General features: G+C 44.2%; 1 protein-coding gene across 1 annotated transcript in view; it reads right to left on the bottom strand.

Annotated features, from left to right (window-relative positions):
• COLEC12 (collectin subfamily member 12) overlaps positions 1 to 25,453 on the bottom strand; it is a 266,695-nt gene extending 241,242 nt beyond the window's left edge. The window contains exon 1 of the mRNA XM_063923568.1: positions 25,055 to 25,453. Coding sequence (XP_063779638.1) covers positions 25,055 to 25,061 — 7 coding nt within the window. The 5' untranslated portion in view covers positions 25,062 to 25,453. The remainder of the gene's footprint in view (positions 1 to 25,054) is intronic.
• Between the last annotated feature and the right edge of the window lie 970 nt (positions 25,454 to 26,423).

Here is a 26,423-nt window from a genome sequence, read left to right as displayed (position 1 = left end):
ATTGCACAGACAAAGGGTGTGCGATGGTTAAGGGGTCGTAGCCCCTTGCAACAGCGTGAAAGGCGCATGCAGGGCCTGATGAATCACCTAGTAGGTGCTGTGGTGGGTGCGGGGGAGACGCAGATGGGGTAGGGCGTCCAGGGGTGCCACGGGTGGGAAGGGGCAGTTGCGGGGGTGCCATGGGTGGGGGAGGGGCTGGTGCAGTGGTGACGCTCCTCCTGGAAGCAGCTAAGCTGCTGTCCTCCCTTTGACAGTGGCTCTCCCAGAGACTCGCACAGCAGCCAAGCAGCCAGCCACTATTGTTAGCGCCGGTGTTACAATGCGCCGCATTACATGGAAGAATATGCACTCAATAAACTACAGCTCCCAGCAGGCCTTAGCACCAGAATGCTTTGGTGCTAAGGGCTGCTGGGAGCTGTAGTTTATTTAGTGCATCTACTTCCCTGTAATGCGGAACGTTGGGACACCGGCGCTAACAATAGTGACTGGCTGGCAGCACTGACTGACTCGCTGAATCAATGTAAAAGGTGAGAGTGCTGTGCAGTGTCAGTGACACTGAACACCCACTGCACTGCACAACACTGTCACCTTTTACATTGATTCAGCGTCCAGACATTACCCTCCGCGATATCACCCACTCTATCTGTTACATTAACCATCTCAGGGCATCCAGGGCGGCAGCCCAGGTGCTGTGTTGCGGAGTCAGGGCCTCTGGGGATCTGGGCGTGGCTGTGGCGGGGATGCACTTCTGTGACATCAGGCGCAGAGGAGGCTGCGGGGCTCAGATTGTATGCGCAGGGAGGGCTATGAAAGCCTTCCGCTGCGGCGCTTTCATACACATCTATGCCGGTGGCTGCAGCAGCTTTTGTTCCACCTGTGGCTAGGGAGTGGGGATTGATGATGCCAGAGGGGGCAGGCGGACTGGCAGCAGGACCTTTTTTTTTTATGGTCTGTACCAATTTTTGGCTCTCCAAACTTCCATTGAAAGTATAGGAAAGGGGGCGTGGCCACGGCACTGTACCCGTGGCCATGCTTCCTTTTCGAATTTGCAGCGATTTTTCTATGTAAATTGTTGGAGGGTATGTAGCTGCAGATGCAGTGGGCCTATTTTGGGGTGTGGGCCTGGAGCTGCAGCTCCATCAGCCCCATTGGTAATCCTGCTCTGGGAACACACAGCAGCCAAAGGGCAGAGCCTCCCATTGAATATAACCTGTGTGGGAGGGCGTTTCTCGCCCAATCAGTTGTGGACTGGGTGTGATAGACCTGATAGACCCAATGAGAGCTCCTAGCCACGCCCAGCGTTATACACACAGTCACAGAGTAACAGATCTGGGCTATTATATAGGAGATTCTAATTTTCTGAGATTTTGGATTTGGGGTTTTCTAAAACTGATCATAAAAATGATAACAAATAAAGGCTTGAAATATCTCACTTTGCATGTAATGAGTCTATATAATATATAAGTTTCACTTTTTAAGTTGAATTACTGAAATAAATGAACTTTTGCACGATATTCTAATTTTCTGAGTTTCACCTGTACAAATTCAGTTATTGGTACAATAATGCTGGCTTCAAATGTGTAGGGCTTCAGAAAGTGGAATGGAATGGAACACAGGGACATCGGTGTGTGATATAAAATCTGAGCAGGCCATAAAATCCAGCTACAGATCTTTACTGTGCCAGACCTATAACATGTATATAAACCTACCACGGTATCCATTAGACCTTCTGTAATATTTTCACTCAATAGAAACCACATAAACATTACTTAAGATCACTGAACATATCCGATTGAAAGCCTCATTGAGATGTATGCTAATGGCGTGGCAATCACTTTGCCGGCAGTAGGGATCCCGGCGGTCAGGGTACCGACGCCGGAATCCTGAAAGCCAACAATGCCAACTGCTAGAATACCGTCTCACAGGGGCTATTCCCAGTCGTAGGTGTACACGACATCCAAACAGTGGGAATAGATCCTGTGGTGATCACAGCGAGCCACCGAGCCCGCAAGGGGACTCGTATCGCTCACCCAGCTGCCGGCATTCTGGCGGCTGGGATGCTGCTGTCGGGATACTGACAGTGTCATACTGAAGATTAGAACCCACAGCCTATTACACTAGAAGCAGGCACCTTACTAATAGAGCTATTTGGTCCTGGATAGGAAGCATGAGAATTCTAACTATGAAGTTACTTCTCTGACAAATAACTTAATATTGTTAGAATTCTAATACTGCCTATGGAGAGCAGATAGCTCCATCAGTAAGGTGCTTGCTTCTAGTGTTGTAGGTTCTAATCCTGGGTATGACACTTGCAAAATAATTGTCAGAGAAGTAATCAGCATTGTATCTACAGTATATAGTGTGTACCTATAGTTAGAATCTGAAGGCTTGCTATTCAGGAGCAAATAGCTCTATCAGTAAGGTGTCCGCCTTTTGTGTAACAGGGCATGGGTTCTAATCCTGGGTATGACTGCTAAAATAATAATTTTAGTTATATGGCGCTCTTTCTCCAGCAGGACTCAAGGCGCTTTACAGACATCAAAAACAATGCACATAGGGCTTGATTCAGGTTGGATTGCAAATCCTGCCTAGGAAAATGGAGCGCTGCCTGGGAAATGGAGCAATAGGCAAGCCACACAGACATAAAAGAAAACCTTGAGCACACAGAAAGCATAATGCAGGACTGGTGTAGGCATTTGGGTAAAAACTTCCAAGTGTTGCGTATTCCACCCTCACAAGGTACCAGGGGAGGCAGCCATCTTGGGCGCACTGCGTAGGATTACCCTGGGTGAAATAGTCTACCACTAGTAGAGATAACACAAAATGGGGAGATTGCAGAGTCCTAAAGTTCAGAGTAGGGTCCCAACAAAACCACCAAGTCCATGTACTTTTCATCCCATCCACAAGCATACCAGATGAGGCAGCCATGTTGGGCGCACTACGAAGGTTGGTGAGCCATACAAGGGCCCAGTGTATATATGGGAAAACTGCCACTTGTGTAGTAGTAGTATAATATGCCCTGTATGAAAAGATCCTCATAAAGAACATCCTTCCCACAGAGGAACCATCCAAGGCCACCATCTGGGGTGCACTGCGTAGGTCACAATGGCAAGGTGTGCAAACACACACACACACACACACACACACACACACACACACACACATTATGTATATATAAAATTATATATATATATATATATATATATATATATATATTTATCTATCTGTATATAGGGAGACACACCAATATTTATCTTGCCTCAGGGCAAATGAGACGAACTTACGCCACTGCCTGAGACTATTCTACAACTACAACTACAGTTTTTCACAATCATTTTATTAGGTTATTAGTAGAGATGAGCGGATTCGGTTTTACTCGGTTCTCAAAACCGAATCTTATTGGCTATCCAAAACACGTGACATCTGTGAGCCAATAAGATGTCGTTTTGAGAACCGAGTAAAACCGAGTAAAACCGAATCCGCTCATCTCTAGTTATTAGCACACCAGTGAAAACTACACTGATATGAATGGGACCAGAATTTCATTGCTTGCACTGTTACTTACAAGCACAGAAAATAAGCTGTGCTAACAGAGAAACAAATATGAACTGATAAAATATTACACATAAATCTATTCATTTATTAGAACATACTGTATTTTTCTGAGTCTAATAAGCAAGCAGCATTCATGTACTATAGATAAGAGTGCCTACTGCGCAACAGACATATTCACTATAAAACCTACATGAAAATATCATTGACATTTAGCCCACCCATATATTTTGCGAAGTCAAGGCCTTAAACACACCAATGGAAAATATGATTTGTTAGGTTGTTTTATTTATGTTGTTGCAAAAATGAAAATGATATCACTATTCTGTTACATTTTTCCTGCGGGATACAAGAGAAGAGAAAACACATGTGGCTCATGACTATAAAAAACAGTGTGATTTGCTGAAGGTTCCAAGTTGGATATCATTCAATCAATGTAGAAATAGACTTTTTATATTATAGCATGGAGTAAAATTTCAGATGTTAGTTAGTCTGTGGGTCTGTTGCCATACATGACATAAACCAGCCAGGGGGTATGCTGAATGAAGGTCAAACCCAGTAAAGCTACAGTGCACTATTTTCAGTGTCATTACCTCCAAAAGTATAAGACTGTCACTTTATCTATTAAAGGCATATTTAACATATTTTGCATGGGATCTGGTCTCCAGGTCGACAGTAACTAGATTGACACTATCTAGGTCGACCACTATTGGTCGACAGTAACTAGGTCGACAGGGTATCTGGGTCGACATGTTCTAGGTCGACAGGTCAAAAGGTCGACATGAGTTTTTCACGTTTTTTTTTCTTTTCTTTTAACCTTTTCATACTTAACGATCCACGTGGACTACAATTGGGAACGGTAACCAGAAGTACGCTTGCCATGCGAGGGGACACAGTGCACTAATTGGGGTTCCCGATCACTGTAAAAATAAAAATAAAAAAACGAATGTCGACCTTTTGACCTGTCGACCTAGAACATGCCGACCTAGAGACCCTGTAGACCTAGTTACTGTCGATCAATAGTGGTCGACCTAGTTACTATCTATCTTCCATACCACACCCATTTTGCCCAACATAGGCACACTTCAAGTTACAGGGGCAAATACAGTATTTTTAGGGGAGGATTAAACTTTTACCTTTTAGTGTTACTCAATCCCCCTCTGGGCTTGTCTACAACATCCACACAATAAAAAAATAATAAAAGAAATAGATGTCATGATAAAAAAAGATAGTCATATACAGTGATGAATATATATATATATATATATATATATATATATATATATATATATATATATATACACACACAGAGGCGTCACTCACCTCCTGGACACCCGATGCGGTGGCAGAAAAAAAGGGACGGGACTTTGCGTGAATGGGCGGGGCTTAATTGAAGGGCTGGGGCTTCTCAGTGGCACCCGTTTTTTTGACTATTGTAGAGTCGAAAAGGGCGCTGGGCTTTGTGGGAAGGGCGGAGCTTCGCGTCCCGACACCCGTTTTTTTTTGTCACTTGGGGGGCTTGGGAGGTGAGGTCTGGCTCCCAGGGAGTGCTGTCCCTGCAGTCAGAGCCGGCCTTAGGCATAGGCAAACTAGGCAATTGCCTACGGCATCTGGTATGCCTAGGGGCACAAGCAGCTTCTGCTGATTAAAATGATATGCGGCATGCCTATATTCTGCGTGCAGCATTTCGTATGAAGATACAGCCACAGTCGCACACAATATATAGGCATGCTGCATATCATTTTAATAAGCAGAAGCTGCTTGTGCATCCTAGCCACATAGCAATGCAAATAAGATGCATTTTCATAAAAAAATAGGCACCCAACGTTAGCAGAGCTGCCAGTTGACTCACGCCAGGAACTATATGTGTCATTATTTGTATAAGGGCATTAATAATGTGTTACATATGTGTAAGGGGCACTATGTGTGTCATTATGTGTATAAGGGCACTAATAATGTGCGGCATATGTGTAAGGGACATTATGTGTGTCATTATGTATATAAGGGCATTAATGTGCGGCATATGTGTAAGGGACATTATGTGTGTCATTATGTATATAAGGGCATTAATGTGCGGCATATATGTAAGGGACATTATGTGTGTCATTATGTATATAAGGGCATTAATGTGCGGCATATGTGTAAGGGACATTATGTGTATAAGGGCATTAATAAGGGTTGGCATAATGTGTAAGGTGCACTATGTTTATAAGGACATTAATAATGTGTGTCATATGTGTAAGGGTCATTACTGTGTGGTATTATGTGTATAAATGCATTACCAATGTGTGGCATTATGTGTATAAGGTGCTCTACTGTGTGGCTTAACGTATAGAAAGGGTGTGGTCTAATGTGAATAAAGAGCAATATGGTGTGGTGTAATGTGAATAAAGAGCAATATCGTGTGGTGTAATATGAATAAGGAGCTATATGGTGTGGTGTAATGAGAATAAAGAGCAATATGGTGTGGTGTAATGTGAATATGGAGCAATTCAGTATGATGTTATGTGAATGAGGGGCACTACTGTGAGAAGTAACCTATATAAGGTAAATTGGTACTACTGTGTGATGTAATGTGAATAAGGGACACTTTCGTATGATAAATTGTGAATAAAGTTGCACTACTGTGAGGCATAATTTGAATTGGGGGTACTATTGTGTGGCCATGCCCCTTGCCAGCAAAAACACATACCTTTTTGGGCTGTGCGCCGAATGTGCACACTGTTCTTATTTAAATTACAGGGGGTAGGAAAACAAAAAAAGGACTGCTATGGGTGGGGAGTGATGGTGCTGGGAAACGGGTGCAGGGTCAGAGGCGGAACTAGCGGTGGTGCTAGGGGGCACCAGCCAAAATCTTGCCTAGGGCATCATATTGGTTAGGGCCAGCTCTGCCTGCAGTACTGGCTCCTACACAGTGGCAGGAGCCGAGTGCTGCACATAATGTACCAGTGCAGCACTCGGCTCCTGTCACTGTGCAGGAGTCAGTACTGCACATTATATATATATATATATATATATATATATATATATATATATATATATATATATATATATAGTGTGTGTGTGTATATATATATATATATATATATATATAGTGTGTATATATATATATATATATATATATATATATATAGTGTGTATATATATATATATATATATATATAGTGTGTACGGTAGCATAGGTCCGGCACTCCTCGATGAAGCTATAATAATATACCGGTGCCTTCACATGTACTGCAGTACATACATATAGTTACCCCGGTGCGGCACTCGGTACTTGACAAACGGACTCTGGAAACCAGTATAGTTTAACAACGTTTCAGTGCTCGCCGGCACTATCGTCAGGTTTATAAGATTAAACAAGCCATTACATACCTTAAATACACGTGCACCCGTGAAAGACGCCGCGCCGGCGGTTGAGGGAGAACCTCCTCCTTTCCGGACGCAGCTGATTACGTCATCCTAAAGTGACTACCATCACCATAGTAACATACAAACATTAAAACAACGGATCTGTAAATGCAGAATCACATAGTTATAGAATCAAAATAACATTAGTCCCTATCTCAGCTACATATTGATACAAGTATCTAATCATCAAAAGCAGTTAAAACTCAAGTACTCATTTAGCCCGCGTGGGGCTACTACATCCAACCGGTGAATCCATTGGACCTCACGCTGAATTAATAACCGGTTTCTATCACCACCTCTCACTGGTTTTTTTACCCAGTCAATCATCCTATATTTAATGCTTGCAATTGAATGTTTTTGTTCTGCAAAGTGACGTGCAACAGGTTGATCTGCTCTAGTGCTGCTACTTAAAGCTGCTCTTATTGCAGATCTATGCATGGCCATACGATCTTTAAATCTCCCCTGGGTCTTTCCTATATATGAAAGACCACAGGGGCAGATGATCTGATATACAACATAACTTGAGTTACAAGTAAGATGGTGACGGATCAGAAATTTTTTACCTGTATGGGGGTGATAGAATGAGTCCCCTGGTATCAAGTAACTACAAGTAGTGCAGCCGCATTTAAAACATCCAAAAGCTTTCTTAGAGAGAAAGTGAACAGGTTTATTTTCCTCGTATTTACCTATGTCAGCATGTACTAATAAATCCCTGAGATTTTTCCCCCGGGTATAGCATGGCATAGGATTTGTATCTCCAAACGGTAGTTGTCGATCAGATTTAATAATATGCCAGCTATCTTTAATTACCATGTTCACCTCCCTTGAGTGTGTGTTAAATTGATTGACAATGGGCATCTTATTACTCCGTTGATTGGTATTGATTTTTTTAAGCAAGGAATTCCGATCTATTCTTAAAACTTTGTCTCGAGTATGTAAGAGCATTTCTCTAGAATAGCCTCTTACTACTAATTTTTCAATAAGAACTTCAATTTGTTCAGTGGCAATCTCACTGTTCGAATTAATTCTCCAGATGCGTAACATCTGGGAATATGGTAATGAGTTCTTTAGTTTACCCGGGTGACAACTATTATACTGTAATAGAGTATTTCTGTCAGTTGATTTTATGTGCACAGATGTTACAAACTGGTTACCAATTAGTTTAATATCAACATCTAGGAAATCAATTCTTTCCTGACTCATACGGTAAGTAAATTTAACCGGACATGCACTAGAATTATTATCTTCCATTAACTTCACAAAAACATCCACAGGCCCTGTCCAGACAATAAATAAATCGTCAATAAAGCGGGTATATAATGCAATGTGAGACGATACAGCCAAATCTAAAAAGAATAATTCCTGCTCGACCACAAACATAAAAATATTGGCTATTGCCGGGGCTACTGCTGAGCCCATCGAGCAGCCACTCATTTGAATATAATATTTTTTGTCGAACAGGAAATAATTCTTCTTTAGAGTGAACTCTAAAAGTGCTAAGCAAAAATCAATAAATGCCATATCAAAGATATTACTTGCAATCAGAAACCTTTTCACTGCATATAGACAAGAATCATGTGGAATTATTGTGTATAAGCTAACCACATCAGCGCAGATCATCCATGAATTTTCCGGGATCTCACGCAGTGTGGTCAGCTTATTCAGAAACATTGTTGTGTCCAACAAAAAGTTCTTATGCTGTTGTACTAAAGGTTGGAATATTGCGTCCAAATATGTAGAAATTGGTTGTGTCAATGAACCTCGAGATGACACAATTGGTCGTCCTGGTGGTGGCAATACCCCCTTGTGCACCTTGGGGAGAGTATAAAGAAGTGGTGCCACTGGATACTTAGGTAATAAAGCATCTGCTAATTTCTGATCAATGATTTCATTCTGAACTGCATCCCTTAAGATATCCCCCAATTCTCTATGAAATGTGTCCACTGGATCACCCGGTAACAGTTGATAAGTCTTATCATCCAATAATTGGCGTAAGATTTCACTCCGGTAGTCTTGGACATCCTGTAGGACAATCGCCCCTCCTTTGTCCGCCGGTCTTATGATTATCTCATTATTCTTAGATAGAGATTCTATTGCTCCTCTCTCCTCTGGTGTCAAATTCGGGTGGATCTCTCTGTGACGTTTTGTAACATTCTGAACTCTCCCATCTACTATGCGCATGAAGGTCTTGAGACTGGCATTATTGGTGTTAGGATCAAATGTTGATTTGGGTATTATCTTTTTCAGCTGTTCCGGAATATGCCTCTTTTGTTCCACTGGTTCTATTACCTTTTGCCTATTAAAAAATTCTTTAATTTTCAATTTCCTAAACATCTGATGTTTTTCTTGTTGCCACTTAAAATCATCGAAGTATGTGGTCGGGATATAAGATAATCCCTTACTTAGCAAAGATCTTTCTGCTTTTGATAAATCATATGAAGATAGATTTATAATTATTTCTTCCGTGGTGCTGGTGGTTTCTTGGCGGGGTTTGAGCCTTTTGCTTTGGCCCCCCCTCCTGGTTCTCTTGCATCTTTTGCCAATAGCTTTGCTCGTGTTTGAGCCCCTAAAGGGATTGATCCAGACGTAGAAATTTCTGAGTCACTGTTGGTGCTATTAAACTCTTGTGAGGATGATCCTCCATAGATATCTTTTTTCTGATTCCGACGAAAAAATGGTCGTCTGTTACTGTTGTTCCTGCCCCCAGATATCCATTGGTAAACCGTGTGTGATTCATAATCCTGTTGAACTTTTGAGAATTTTTCTCTCTTAAATTTCAATAAATCACGCCTGTACGTGGCCACTTGGTTTTCCAATTTTTTCATCCAATCACCTTCTGGGTCAGTGCTCAATGTTCCTGCATGTTGGGTTTCAAATTGTTTGATTTTTTCCATTAATGCTGTTTGTTCCTTTTTAGAGAATTCTATGATCAGAAGCATTAGATCAAATGAACAGCGATTTAATATACCAATCCATTTTTTACAAAATTGTGGATCTTGCCTCCCCACTGTTGGGCCATTTTTCATGCGTAGCCCTCTCGGTATAATCTTTGCTCTATAGTGATCACTCAATGACATAGCATGGAAATGATAATCTATTTCTTTTCTTTTCATTTTCCATAAGTCTTTATATAGAGTATCACCGGTAGCTGCCTCTGGCTGTTTATTAAGACACTGTGTCTCCAGAATAATCTCAGCTTCAGCATCTGAGAAACCAAAGATCTCACTCCCAGAAAATAATGCAGGGTTAAAGGGATACTCAGTTTCAGTATCTCCGCCTTCAGCCATGATTCCACCTGATACCAACTATATGAATAGTACAGGTAACTATGTGACAAATGAGTTTTTTGATTCAATATACCATGTCCACAATCTTTCCTGTGAGAAATATCACAATCATAAGTTTCTATAAGCTCCAAAGAGACACAGTCCGTTGTAAATAATCACACCCAGTGACTTTCAGTGAATAAAAACGGGTAAACCTGTACTCCGATACTTTTTCAATTATCAGGTGCCATGACAATTAGGACTGTAAGCACAATCCACATTATACGGTAGCATAGGTCCGGCACTCCTCGATGAAGCTATAATAATATACCGGTGCCTTCACATGTACTGCAGTACATACAATGGCTTGTTTAATCTTATAAACCTGACGATAGTGCCGGCGAGCACTGAAACGTTGTTAAACTATACTGGTTTCCAGAGTCCGTTTGTCAAGTACCGAGTGCCGCACCGGGGTAACTATATATATAGTGTGTATATATATATATATATATATATAGTGTGTATATATATATATATATATATATATATATATAGTGTATATATATATATATATTTATGCAAACATTTTAGGTGGGTGTAGAATGTAGAGGAATTGCTGCAAAGTAAGAATGCTTTAAAAAACAGAAGTGTTAATAGTTTATTTGTATCAATTAATAAAATGCAAAGTGAATGAACAGAAGAGACATTTATATCAAATCAATATTTGGTGTGACCACCCTTTGCCTCCAAAACCGCATCAATTCTTCTATGTACACTTTCACACAGTTTTTGAAGGAACTCGGCAGGGAGGTTGTTCCAAACATCTTGGAGAACTAACCACAGATCTTCTGTGGATGTAGGCTTGCTCAAATCCTTCTGTTTCTTCATGTGATCCCAGACAAATTTGATGACGTTGAGATCAGGGCTCTGTGGGGCCCAGGGATGTGCAGTCAGGGGAGGCAGGGCCTCCACTGTCATTAGTGGTTACAATAATACAAAGAAGATACTTATGACACATATTCTGTGTCATAAGTACAGTATCTGCTTTATATTATACTAACCATTTATACATTAAAATTAGGTTTGGGAGACACTGATAGCGATGCCTCCCTTTGACAATAGGAAAGGTGCCGGAATGGGGGGCGGGCGGGGGCAGGGCCAAGTCGTGGGTATTAAAAGCCTATTGAAAATAACATTAAAAGCGGCACTAGTATAAGTGCCTCAGTGACAGGGCCGTGCTTTTACTGCACATGAAAGCACGCCCCTGTCAGTCAGGCAGATGTGATTGGACAGCGGATCTGTCACTGGATACAGCTGTCCAGTGATGGATCCGCTGTTATCACTGGTTGGGCAGTGGGATGTGCAGCGTGGACGCGGCATAGGTGCGGGCGTTAGTGGTGGTGGGACCCGGCGGGCATAGCTGGCATGACGGCAGGCCTGGATCCAAGAGAATCCAGTCCATGCCTGTCATTTTACAGAGTTCAGCAGCAGAGAGGAGCGGTTCCAATTTAAAAAATGGCACCATTAGCGTAATTTTTTAAATCTCTGATGGCCGCCGCAAGCCAATCATGGCTCGCCGCGTCATCGCCCCTCGGGGCTAGCTTATAGAAGCCAGCACGAGGCAGCGGCTGTCAGTGAGCCGGCAGGGAGGGAGCGTGCAAGAGCTCCCAAAGACAGAAGATGCCGGGAAACCCAGGGGAGGCGGCGGCCATGGAAAAGAGCTGCCCAAAGTCCGCCGCCCCCCAAGTGAAGACGTGGAAGCTCTGGGGAGGTGGCAGCCCCCCAGGTGAAGAAAGTCGAAAAGAAGAAGATTCCCTATATTGGGCACACTCGGACTTGTGTAATTTCTTAAAGTCAAATATCTATTATGATAGATGACCACCAATTGGTGGTCATCTATCATAATAGATATTTGACTTTAAGTAATTACACAAGTCCGAGTGTGCCCAATATAGGGAATCTTCTTCTTTTTGACTTTCTACATTTATATTATTCCTTGGAGCACCTCCCAATATATAAAAGGTACATACCTGGATTATTGAATATAAGGGAAAGGACATACACTACATATGAAAAATATTTAACAAAAATACTTAACGAAAATAGGCGTCTGTGCGACTCTTCATTCACCCTGTAAGCCCCCCAGGTGAAGACAGAAGACTCCAGAAGTCCTGGGGAGGCGGCGGCCATGGTAAAGAGCTGCCCAGAGGCCACCACCCCCCAGGTGAAGACCCTGTATAATAAACTTTTTTTTAAATAAAATGTGTCTTGTATTTATTATATTTTCTTTACAGGAGGACTACAGGTGCCAGCGGGCCCTGAATGTCTGGGCATGCAGGCACTTGTGGTTCTTCAAGTGCCGGCATGCTGGGGTAGGCTAACTGGGACCTGTATGCTGCCTGTAAAGAACAACATTAGTATGTCATGAACCCCACACCCACCGTCACCAGGGGTACGGGGCATAGGCTGTCATAGGCTTTCAGTCCAGTGCTGGTTGTTGCCTGGGAGGGGGACCTCCGTTTATTTTTTTTCTGTTGTCCCCACTTTCTGAGGAATTCCTGCCCTGGGCTGACTCGTTTGTGGGGGATTGTAATGTGATGGCAGGGGGACCCCACACTGAGTGTTCCCCCTGCTATGGAATGAACCCACTCTGGCAGGTTCAGTCTGGTGCTGGTTTTATATATATGGAGGGAAGGGGATGGGGATGGGGATGTTTGAATCATCCAGTCCCTCCCCAGCCACTGACCTCACCTCACCACACGTGACTGGTGGGGCCATATCATCACTTCCAGAACTCCTTGTTCTTCTTTTTGCTGAAGATAGTTCTTAATGGTACTGGCTGTATGTTTGGGGTCATTGTCCTACCGCAGAGTACATTTGGAGCCAATTAAACATCTCCCTGGTTGTATTGCATGATGGATACACCGGGTAAAAGTTCCAAACAGAAGGATTATTTTTCCACAGCTTTCCACAGACAGGCAGTTCAGTAATTAACAGCGATCACTGAGATCCAGGACCCCTAACAGTAGCCACCCTCTGGCCTATCACTTTGGCAACTAGTTCACCATCAGAAGCCCTGTCTAGGCTTACCATACTATCCCCTTAAACCGGGACACTCATGGATTACACAGGTTCTGTGGCTGATTACAACCAGGTAAAATTCGTAATGTCAGCATGCAGCATATCGACATATTGACCTCCTCAGCACTAATAAAATGTGGACACGATTATAGTGTAAATTCTGGATGGACTAGTGGTGGCTTATCTGATATAATGGGTCCGGCGGCTCCAGCGGGGTCTTCCAAGTATGGCTGTGACTTCATGTTTTCATTAACTAAGAGAAGTATTTTTTTTAATTAATATTTCCTCCATATGCCATCCTGAGCTTGAGGACTGCAGTGGTGCCATCATGATCCTTTTTAAATAGTTTTCTGTGGCAAAAATAGATTTTTCTGAGATTAATAAAACCCTGTGAAGTTTTGAGTGTTTACACCTCTAGGCATGTCCATGTAACCTTGCTACTCCACTTTTCCTTAGTGAGTCTCAAAGCAGTGCTGCACCATAGTTCACATAACGCTTTGATATGGAAGCCCAGAGAATGTTGAAATTTACATTTCATGGTAAGAAAACATTTGCTAAACTTTGCTGATATACATTAAACATGTTGGGAGTTTTTAATTTTGAAACCTGTGAATGAATCCTAAAATAAAAATATTTCTACCATCATGGAGAAGTGAGCATTAGCCACTATGATTTACAGTAGCTGCAGCGCTATATTTAGCTATGAATCCATCAGTGTTTTTCTGATCTAGGCAGACAAAAGAATAGGAAGTAATAAAAGAGGTAGTTATAGCAAGAACAGGATAACTACAGGAAAACTATTCACAAGTTACTGGCATCTGAAATGTTTGTGAAACTAATATAACGTGTTACCTCAGATAATGGGCCTAATTCAGACCTGATCGCTAGGCTGTGTTTTCGTATAGCCTGCAATCAGGTCTAAACTGCGCATGCGTATGCACCACAACGTGCAAGCGCGTCACACGGGCACAAAGCGGATCACCGCTCAGCGATGGGTTTGTGCGACAGATCCATTCGCACGGCCGTTCACAAGGAGATTGACAGGAAGAAGGCATTTGTGGGTGGCAACTGACCGTTTTCAGGGAGTGGTAGGAAAAATGCAGGAGTTCCCAAGCGTTTTCAGGGAGGGTTCCTGACGTCAATTCCGGCCCTGGACTGGCTGAGTAAGTCCTGTGCTGCACAGAGACTGAACAAGATCTGTTTGTACAGCTCTGCTACACATGCGATCGCACACTTGCACAGCTAAAATATACTCCCCTGTAGGCGGTGACTATCTGATCGCAGCAGTGCAAAAATCGCCTGCTAGTTAATAAGAATAAGGGAAGCTGGGGTGGGGGATAAGAGAAAAATAGGATAAAATAGGAACCTGAAGATGGGAAAGAGCATGAGGGAGAACTTAAGTATGGAGTAGAGAGAGAATGGGACCAATGAAAGCTGAGGGCAAAAATGCTTTCGGGGGAAGTGGCCTGGGAAAGATAGTTTGACATGGGGAAATGTGCAGAAGTCATCAGTTGTGCTGGTAAGCATCGGTGACCAACGAGGGAGGAGGCAAGGTGGTGCCTTGCCCACCCAAAAGATTTCAGAAGTGCCAGTCAATGTACTGGGCCACATGGTGCAATGCAGCAGCCATCTAGGGCTACCATGGGCAAGTGTGTCTGTAGTGTCACATAAATATAATCCCCTTTTCTGTCTGCTCCACCTCCTCCCTCCCCACAGCCCGTCTTTGCCTGGTTCCAGGGCCCTCCTCGCCCCGCCTCTAGCTCCAACCCCTACAGCAGGCATTCCCAACCACGGTCCTCAAGGCACACCAACAGTGCAGGTTTTAGTGATATCCAGGCTTCAGCACAGATGGTTACATCAAAATAACTGAGCTACTAATTAAGTCACCTGTGTTCAAGCCTGGATATCACTAAAACCAGGACTGTTAGTATGCCTTGAGGACCGAGGTTGGGAAACACTGCCCTACAGTATGTGACTAGTTCTGTGGGCTGGCCCTTCCTCTGCTCTGGGACCAGCCCTGTATCCTACTCACTTCCCACTTCACATGGTCCATCCTCCTTACCTCTCAGCTCTCCCTTTGCCCCTTCTCTCTCCCAACCTTAAACCCAAACAAAAATGTAACATCATTCTGAAACACCTGCCATCATTTGTTCGTTTGGAATAGGGAAGAGGGGAAGAGGTATGTGGCAGCGGCACACTAGAACATGACCATTCCAGCATTCCAATGGGATTGCTCCAAACTTGCAGCTATAGTTAGGGAGTTGGCATAGGGACTTGGGATGTACTTCCTTAGTTTGAAAGGACTCAGGTGGAGCAGGGCAGGATGGGAGTCTCAGTGTGTCGACTGTGACACTAAAGTCCTGTGGGCTGTTATCTCGGTGAATGACCACTCTACCTGTGGAGCCCAGATTCAGCCAAAAGAAGAGGTCAGGTCCCTCAACAGAAACTTGGAGGAAGTTTTTAGACAGGAGATATAAATATTAAATTCCACCATTCCCCTTAGAATTACAGATGCCAGGGAGTATAAACAGGATGTGAACTAGTCCTTGGAAGCTTGTGGGCATGGGGTTGGTACACATTAGCTGCCAGGGGTTACAATGTATCCAACTGTGTAACATCCTCTCCAGGAGGATGCAAATGCAGTGTATGCATCCATCTGGACTGGTTTATAGGGACAGGGGACGGATTACCCTTTGCTGTATTATGTGCATGTACCGTATATATATATATATATATATATATATATATATATATATATGCTCTTTGATCCCAAAAAGAGTCCATCCTCTGCACTATCTTGGGAGGTGTATTTCATCTGAACTTTCAAGATCATCTGTATGATATTCTTTATACCTTTGACTTTTACAAACATTTTATATGGATTTAATCCAAAAGCCTACATCCAGTGGCGGATCCGGGGGTGGGGGCAATTAGGGCAGTCCCTCTAACACGCACACCTTCTCCTTCAGGCAGCAGCGGAGTAGGAGGAAATTGTTTGTGCTAGATGTGGTGATTGCCCTAATGCCCCCAGATCTGCATTTGTCTACATCTGCTTGTAACTAGTGCTACCAGATAAGCAAACAATGCTTACCAATTCTCTGGTGGTTCTGAGTTGCTGAGTCAGTGTCTCTGTGCTTACCATCTGCCCCTCACCAAGTGCAGCATTGGTCTATAGCAGCATGACCACCCACATCCAGAAGTAAGCCCGTAGGAGCCTGGTGGTTGCAGCAACTTTACCTCCTAACATGTACTGGGAAAAGTCAGTAATACATGATTACTAACAGTGAGAGGGAGTCCATATGCCCCATTAATGGAAAAAAGTAAGACCACTCGGGTTCCTCATGAGGAGTGAGTAACCCTTTTTTTTTTGGCATGTCCTCTTATTCCACACATCCTAAGTTTTTTGTTTTGGGTTTAATTATCTTTTAATCAGTGTAATCAACTACCTTGGATAATTGTAAACTGCAGGGAAAATCACCAGTCCTATCCAACATGCAAAATAATAATAAATAGTGAAAATGTAATACTGTACTGCATGCATTTCAGATGTCCCTGGAAATTACAAAATATGCTATGTCTGGATCCTGTATATCACTAGCAGAACTCATTTCAATCACTTCACTCATGTAAGGGAATCAAATATCAGGTAGCTCAAGAGAATGAGTTCTACTGGCCATCTAGAGATTACATATTCGACGGGTCAGTGAAAACGGTGCTTGTTAAATTACAAAAGAAAGCAGGAACATATTTCTCAACTTTTCACCTAAAAAATACATCTATAAAAAAGTTACAGCTTTACATGCACTCCTTGCCAAAAGTGGCTCAAGCATGTGATCTGCAAGTTAACTAAATATAAAATATGTTTAGTCACCTGTATTTCACTTGTGTTGAGGTCTGGAAAGATACCTTAGTCTAGGCACTGCTGAGAGGCTTCTTGGCAAGTCCGTAGGAAATACTGAAATTCCAGTGTGATGTTCTATGTGCATTAACCATGTCACGGCAAAATGCTAGCCTACCTGGGGCAAGTGTGATTTGCCCAATCTGACATCTAAGTAGAATGATGCTAGAAAGGACCAGTTCATAGATTAATGGGACTACTTCTTTAAAATTATGTTTTTTTATACCTGGTAATTAACATCATTTATCAACACTATTTGCAGTTAAAATATATGAATTACCACAGCAATATGAACCCCTCTCATTATTTCATCATATTTCTTAATTGACAGGACTTGGTCCACATAATTATAACTTCTTAATGCCATTTATTGTGGCAATAAGAAATTATTGCTCTGTAACTGCACGTGTGTCATCAAACTACCATGTGCGAGCATTGATTGCGGGGGAAGGATCCTCTCCAGGAATCTTTGACGAAAATATAACCGATAGGCTACAATGGCTAGCGCCATGTAAGATTTTATATGATAAATATGCCTCTTAAGAAATTAAACTGCAGAGCATGGTAAATTTTGCTATTTAGCATCCCCCATAGGAACCTGGATGGTGGAGGGACATCAGGAAAATTTGCCCCAGCACTGCATGAAATAAAAAGGACTATATTCACCTGTATTATGATGAATATGCATCTTGTGATGGGTCCACCCTTATAGGTAATTCTCTGTGTGACGCACGAGACATTTACTGAACATACAGTCAAGTATGTGAACTGCTTCCATACCACAAATACTTTTGGTTTTCTGGTGTCCAAGACTTAAATACCTTGTTGAGAGAAAATATATACCAGAAAAAAATCCCTACAATAAACTGTTCCTTCTGGTTGACTGTAGTGAATTTTTTTTCTGGCTTATATTTTCTGCCAATAAGGTTTTTAAGAATTTGACACCAGAAAACAAAGAGAATATTTGAATGTATGTAAATGTGCCGTGCGTCACACAGAGAATCACCCTAATCTGTACTCTTGGTATGGTGCTAGTCATCATCATCATCATCATCATCATCATCATCATCATCAGCGTGTACTTGCACCTACCTACACTTGTTCTACTAGTCATCATCATTAAGGTGTACTTGCACCTACCTATACTTGTGCTTACTTATAGTCATCATCATTGTGTACTTGTACCTACCTATACTTGTGCTACTAGTCTTCATCATGTGTGTACTTAGACGTTTTAACACAGGGAGGGACCAGAGGGGGGAGGTCGGGGAGGGTACCCGCTTCCTACCTTACTTGATCAGGAAGCAGGTCCCTCCTCCCCAGCTAGCACCATGTTCCCAGTGAAATGTGCGGTGCCATCTTCCTGAAGAAATCACGGGGTAGATGACGCCGGCCACAGTTAATCTGTAAGGGGGAGGGGCAGACCCAGGCCTGCCAGGCACCTTCCGGGATACTTTAGCTACTCCAGTAATTAGTACTCACTCCCACCCACCCTCTGCTTGCACCTACCTATGCTTGATATGCCTCTGAAAACAGATGTAAGTACACTTACATCCAGATCTTCATGGGCTGAAGTTCCATCGACACAGCCTTCCTGAACTTTGCCTGCATGGTAACACCCCTCTAAGACTCATTTATACCTCATCAAACATAAATGTAGATGAAAATGCATATGACTACATTACCAGCACTTGAGTGTGCCTTAGTTTTGGTGAGACGCAAGACACGCAAGATACAGTATGTAAGGATGTGCCCTGTGGGCACATCCATGTGGCTGTCCCTAGCTGGGGGCAGCGCTGGGGCAGCTTGTCTGTCCCCAGCGCGGAGTGTGCGGCGGCGGGTGCCTGGTGCAGGGATCGGATGTTTCCCTGCACCAGGCTGTCGGCGGCGGAGAGCGGCGCGGCGGCGCTTTAAACTTGGCGCCGCTGGGGCCGCCAATGAGAAGCGCCGCCCGCGGCTTTTTGAATCCGGCGCCGTCCGCGAGCCAATCACGGCTCGCGGGGCGCCGGCCAATCAGGAACTGGCGCGGCGAGCCAATCAACGCTCGCCGCGTCATAGGCCCCGCCCCCGGCGTCTGACGTCAGACGCCGGGCGGGAGCCTGAAGAAAAGGCCGCGCCGAAGAGCGGCAGAAGAGTCGTCGGGTGGGAGAAGAACAGAAGAGACGGCCGGAAGAAGAGGGAAGAAGACGCCGCGCGGAGGAGAGGAGGAGAGCTCCGGCGGCCGCTGAAGAGGCCTGAAGAATCTAGCCCTCGGAAAGAAGATGTCCAGCGGCGGCTGGACGCAGCGCAACGACGGCGGCGCCGCTGGCCAGGACGGGCCAGCGGCCGAAGATTAAAGAGGAGCGCCGGAGGGGTCACCAGGGGTGGGAAGCAAAGGGCTGCCGAAGCTCCCCCCTGGTGCCTCTCCCAGCGGGTCAGGTAGGCCCTTCTCAGGTGCCCCTGTACCCGCCCCTCCCTAGACCACCGGGTGTTCGGGCATTAGGCCCGTGGGCAGAGTCAGGCCCTCTCGGCCTGTGGGCACATAGTCGGGCCCTCCCGGCCCGTGGCACATCTTTGATGAGGTGGTTTGGGCATTAGGCCCGAGCCACCCTATACCCGTGGCCAGATAGGCAGGCACTAGGCCTGGGGCACAGGTTGGGCATTAGGCCCATAAGGATAGTCAGGCCACCGGCCTGTGGGCGCAGTTAGGCGGGCATTAGGCCCGAGGGGCAGTTCAGGCAATAGGCCTGTTGGGACATTAGAGGGCGCTAGGCCCTAGTGTAGCTTGGCCAAGTAGGTACAGATAAGGTGACCCTGGGCACAAGGCCCAGGTCACCCAACGGCAGCAAGTTAGGCGGGCGCTAGGCCCGTGGGCGAAGTCAGGCCTCCGGCCTGTGCGCAGTTAGGGGGCGCTAGGCCCAGCGAAGCAGTGTTTTCCCCGAGGTGAGTACAGGTGGCGCTAGGCCCAGGCCACCCTGAGGTAATTAGGTGGGTGAGCTGTGCGGCCCCCACTACGGGGTGTTCGGAGTCGGGTAGATAAAGGGACAACACCGTGATAAGTTGTATTCCGATGTGTGTGGTTACCGTGCAGGGCAAATTGCTGTTATGAGGTTTGTGCTAGTTATGTTGCACCACACCCACAGAGCTAGTTTGAGGGCTCTGCCGTTGTAGATAGTATAGGGTGTGACACTAGGGTAGAGTTAGGCCCTGCACGGCTGTTTCTCTTTGCCTCCTTACAGGGACCTGTAAGTGGAGAAGATCGGAGTGCAAGACTTGTGACGGTGAGTAGCATTCGTGTGCGTTTGTCCCTTGTTTGTCCCCGAGCGCCGGAGTTAGGATTGCTCACGGACGTGAGAATCCCTTTTCATCACACTACGTGCGAAAGCGCGAGTGTGTGAAATCTGGGTGGCTGAGGCTTTGTGCCGGTGATGACCATTCGCCCAACCGGTGAAGGTCGCGGCCACCCCTGGGGTATCCCCTGTTCCAGCGGAAGAAGGGTCGATACCCCCTTTGATGTAAACCATTCTCTCCTCAGCTCGGTCGACGGTCAGCTCCAAGAGGGAATCGCCGTGTCCGGATCCGACTGAAGAATTCCAGGTCCGTTGAAGGTTCCGGTACCTGAAGGTGAGAGAGAGCGGCGCCTGGTGAGTACCGCGTCTACACCTGCACGGCAGCAGGCACCACCACACGCACGCACCGCAGCCCCAGCACTGCATGAAATAAAAAGGACTATATTCACCTGTATTATGATGAATATGCATCTTGTGATGGGTCCACCCTTATAGGTAATTCTCTGTGTGACGCACACGAGACATTTACTGAACATACAGTCAAGTATGTGAACTGCTTCCATACCACAAATACTTTTGGTTTTCTGGTGTCCAAGACTTAAATACCTTGTTGAGAGAAAATATATACCAGAAAAAAATCCCTACAATAAACTGTTCCTTCTGGTTGACTGTAGTGAATTTTTTTTCTGGCTTATATTTTCTGCCAATAAGGTTTTTAAGAATTTGACACCAGAAAACAAAGAGAATATTTGAATGTATGTAAATGTGCCGTGCGTCACACAGAGAATCACCCTAATCTGTACTCTTGGTATGGTGCTAGTCATCATCATCATCATCATCATCATCAGCGTGTACTTGCACCTACCTACACTTGTTCTACTAGTCATCATCATTAAGGTGTACTTGCACCTACCTATACTTGTGCTTACTTATAGTCATCATCATTGTGTACTTGTACCTACCTATACTTGTGCTACTAGTCTTCATCATGTGTGTACTTAGACGTTTTAACACAGGGAGGGACCAGAGGGGGGAGGTCGGGGAGGGTACCCGCTTCCTACCTTACTTGATCAGGAAGCAGGTCCCTCCTCCCCAGCTAGCACCATGTTCCCAGTGAAATGTGCGGTGCCATCTTCCTGAAGAAATCACGGGGTAGATGACGCCGGCCACAGTTAATCTGTAAGGGGGAGGGGCAGACCCAGGCCTGCCAGGCACCTTCCGGGATACTTTAGCTACTCCAGTAATTAGTACTCACTCCCACCCACCCTCTGCTTGCACCTACCTATGCTTGATATGCCTCTGAAAACAGATGTAAGTACACTTACATCCAGATCTTCATGGGCTGAAGTTCCATCGACACAGCCTTCCTGAACTTTGCCTGCATGGTAACACCCCTCTAAGACTCATTTATACCTCATCAAACATAAATGTAGATGAAAATGCATATGACTACATTACCAGCACTTGAGTGTGCCTTAGTTTTGGTGAGACGCAAGACACGCAAGATACAGTACACTCCCCAATCTAGCTTACGGTCAACTCTTTATCTTCCCCTTAATGTTTTCTAGACTGATGCAGCTGAACATGTTCTAATGCTGTACTTCTGTCTGACATCATGCTAAAATCTTTCTGTTGAGATGTTCTGCTACAGTATGATATGACAACCTGTAGAATGCTGAATTTGTAAATTTAGTTACAGACATGAATCGCTGTGAACACAGGGCAGCCTTTGGACACAAGGCAATGCTGGCAGTGCATTGCACACCTACATTAGTTCAGTGCAATATGTAATAACCACCTTATTGGTACATATGTATACAAGGGAAGCAGTTAGTTTCCCGGTTGTCGGAATCCCGGTGGTTAGGACACCGACGCTGTAATCCTGACAGCCAAGGGAAACCCGGAGGTAGGAATCCTGACCATGGACCAGAATCCCCACTCGGGGGGTGGTCCACGCCGAGGGGGAATAACTCGCACCGGGCCCAAAGCATGGCGAGCGCAGCAAGCCCATGTGGGGACACACTGCGCTTGCCGTCGGGATGCCGCCTGTCGGGATTCTGGTGTCGGCCTTATGACCGCCGGGATCCCGACCAACGGGATCCCATACTGATTCTATATACAAGGCCTTGTATTGTCTCTAATAATGAATAAAGTGAAAATATTTGTGCTCAGTCACTCTAGATCATAGATATGAAACCTGATACTTCCGGGGAAGATTAAGCGGCCCAATAACCTTCAAAAGTACATTAAATTAACACATTTAATCAGTGAAAAGACAATTACTGTATCTTTTATTGAGATATCAGCAAACATTTAGCCTTATCATTGCAAGCAACAACAAACAAATACAGTATGGAAGGAAGGAAAGAGGGACTACAAGTTATAGCTTGGAGGGCTGCATGAGGCTCCAGGGCCACATTGCTGCTCTAGATCCTTTAAAAAAAAGACAAAATTGGTGCAGCAAAAGAATTGACGTCATAAAACTTTTTTAGTAAAATTAGCAACTGTTCCGTTATCAGCTATTTTCTTGCAAAAATGCGTAAGAAGGGCATACAGTGTACTTCAAAGTTTATCCGGATGGTAGGTCTACATGACTTAGGTCGGCAGTCAACAGGATGACCACCATTGGTCAACATTAACATGGTCAACACATGAAAAAGGTCAGCTCATTAAAATGGTTGATATGTTACAGGTCGACACATGACAATATCGACATGACTTTTTTTTTTAAATGTGATTTTTAACTTTTTCATACTTTACCTTCCACATGGACTACGATTGGGAATAATAAACTGTGCGAAGCGCTGCGGTAGCGGGGCGAGGCACATTGCCTGCCGCATGGTGAGCGAAATGAGCCGGGGACGTGATGCACTAATTTTGGTTCCTGGTCATGTTACGCAAAAAAAAAAAAAGCACACAAAAAGTTTTCAAAATGTAATGTTTTCATGGGTTGACCTGCCCATTGTCGACCATTTTATGTGTCAACATTTTACTGTGTTGACCATGCCAATGTCGACCAATAGTGGTCGACCTATTGACTGTCAACCTAATCCAAGTTGACCCACTGGTCCATAACTATTTCAAAGGGATCCATTGACTCTGGCCTCTGTTGATGCCAACTTTGGTGCTGATGCAGAACTGAACCTACGGTATGTTGCCCTTAATTGCTCCTGTATTGCATGCACTGAATTAGATATGTAAATTTGCTCATATGCTGAGTTGTTTGCAGTTCAGGAGCATTTGCAACATGCAAGATGCTCTTATTATATTCTTATTGGCCCCTTTCTGAAGCATTTACTTTTAAGATATCCTTCTGTAACATTAACACAAATATTTAACTTAATCAGCGTGTATTTTAGACATACTTTCCCTTTACTATTGACCACATATGTATGAATAGATCAGATTAGATGCATGCTATAGTTACTATGCAGCCATTTAGATAAAGCATGAAGCGTGTGCATTTCAAATCCCCAGTTTTAAAAGGCTAATGTCACACCACAAAAGGAGAAGCCACAGAAACACTAAAAGTACATAGGACGCACAAACACCAGAGGTCCGGCTACCCTGCAATTTCTGCAAATTATATAGTTAATTGGATTTGTACATAAGAAATAAAATCCATACTATTGGCTGCATTGCAAGTAATCTGTTAATGCAACCCTGCTGGACCTTAACACTTTTATTTCCAGACTCGGTGACTTTGTTCAGAGCAATGCTTTTTATTGTTATTTAGAAATCTGGAACAGATTATTCTGAAAAGGTTTTTGCAGCTGGAAGACGCATAAATAAGCCCTGTGTCCTCAGTCTCCAACAACAGTTACAATTAAAACATTATTCCACTTACATTGTTCTGCTTGTTTGTTTCTCCTGACATGTTACCCCCACCGTGGGGGTAACATGTCAGGAGAAACAAACCCCACGATACCTAGTAATGCAAGTCACTTGATGCCCAGAAGTAAGTTACCCCGGACTAGATCCACTGCCTGGCTTAATTGGACCAGCATGTTTCTAATATGGAACCGCCACTTAGTCTCAGATCTTCTCACATATGTAAAACAGCAAATATTTTCCAGTTAGTGGATCCTGGATAGATGGATGCCAAATTTATTTCACAAGCCAGTCCTGCCTCCACTGGCACATAACCAGTTCCAGATGTGCAGAGGAAAACACACAGCACATCACGGGGGTCGGGGGAAGGCAGTGTAGAGCTCCCAGCACAGCAAACATGTCAGCGCAATGCCAGGGGGACTGCTAGGACCTCAGCCCAGAACAGAGTGACAAGTGACTAAACTACAGTACCTGACCTACCTACAAACACCAGCATGTTCTTAGGGGAATGAAAGCAGATGAAAAAGTTTTACCAACACAGTATAGACTAAACTTCACTCCCTCTCTCTGTATGTTCTACTTCTTCATCATCATCATCATCATCATCATCATCATCATCACTTATATAGCACCTGCATATACAGCTGCATTTTACAAATATACCAATAATGTATACATATTATTTGAAAGTGCCAGCTGAGTGAAGTTGTGATACAGCAGCTTTAGGGCGCCCCATCTTGCCTTACCTTTCATGTTGGCACAATAGGGGATAAGGCAGGAAGCTCTGAGGGGTCGTCTAGTGAGGTGTCAGATGAAGCCTGGTCGTCTCCGGGCTGGCTATATGTCCATATTCCGTGCAGCCTGAGTAGGGGATGTACCTGGTCACTGAGTGAGGGGCTCTGCCCTCAGCCTCCTCAGTCTCACTCAGGCAGGGAGATAATAGTCTCTGGCTGACTAGCTGCTGCTGAGCCCTCCTCCTACTTTGTCATCCCACAACTCTCTATACACAGAGAAGTTTGGAGACTTGATGCATGTACGCTGCTGGGCTTGTGTCACCTACTATGCTCCTAAAAGTAGAACATTCCCAACAAAAAGCAGTATCCAGGCAGCCAGGGGAAAAGGATTCTTGGGACTGGAAATAACTTTCAGCAACCATGTGCTTTTTGTACATACAGTATGTGTCTGAGGGCTCCGCCACTCCCTATCCACTCCCCTTTGAGGTTTATGGGAGTCACCCACTGCAGGAGGCTGAGGATATTTGTGTCCTGCGCCTGCTGCCCTGCAATGAGGAGGGAGTGAAGGCACCGGGTGTATATAACATACCATACTCTCCCTGTGTCTCTCCCTAGCCTAGGAGGAAATGGAGTGAAGATGAAGTATCTGGGAAAACCCAGGATAGTGTTTCTGGACATAGAAGACAGGGGTTAGATGCTGCCTGGATCACATTAATGCCCACAATCCAAAACATGCATTCTGTTTAACTTCTTCTGGCCTGGTATAGTGTACATTCTGATGACATTGTATATTTTAAAATCTCTACTTAATAAATAATATGTTTTTTTTTTTGTAAACACATCGAAAAATAGTATAAATTAATCATAAAATGTATTTTAATAAAAACTAAAATGTGTTACTACCTAATAGGTAATATACATGTTTTTGATTGATACTGTGTAAGATACATGAAATAGGATTTTGTTGTAATGAAGTATGGGACTAGGTGAAAACCGAAACGGTGGGGACCCCGGAATGTCGGACTGGACCTGCTCCCTGCAAAGTATTGGATGATAAAACAATAAAAATGTGCACAGAATTACAGAGTTACAGTCCATGTAATTTGTTCCTGACGTCACATCTACAAATTATGCTTCTTAATAGTCTGTGTGTCAGGAAGACAGCTTCTGTGAAGGGGCAGCTGATGCCAATTATGCACCAGCCTGCGCCCAGCAGTCACATAAACATGATTTTTTACGTGCACAACATATCAAAGTAAGATGGAAGAGATAGGGTAAGCTTCAAGGCATTCCATGATTTGTGAGCCATCCCGTAACTGTATCACCACACAAAGGACCTCATTCAGCGTGGATCGCTATAGAAAGTGCAATTTACTCAATC

The sequence above is a fragment of the Pseudophryne corroboree genome, chromosome 5, assembly GCF_028390025.1.
Source record: "Pseudophryne corroboree isolate aPseCor3 chromosome 5, aPseCor3.hap2, whole genome shotgun sequence".
Classification (NCBI taxonomy): domain Eukaryota; kingdom Metazoa; phylum Chordata; class Amphibia; order Anura; family Myobatrachidae; genus Pseudophryne; species Pseudophryne corroboree.
The sequence above is the reverse complement of the archived record's forward strand: the minus strand, read 5'-3'. Positions and strand labels throughout refer to the sequence as shown.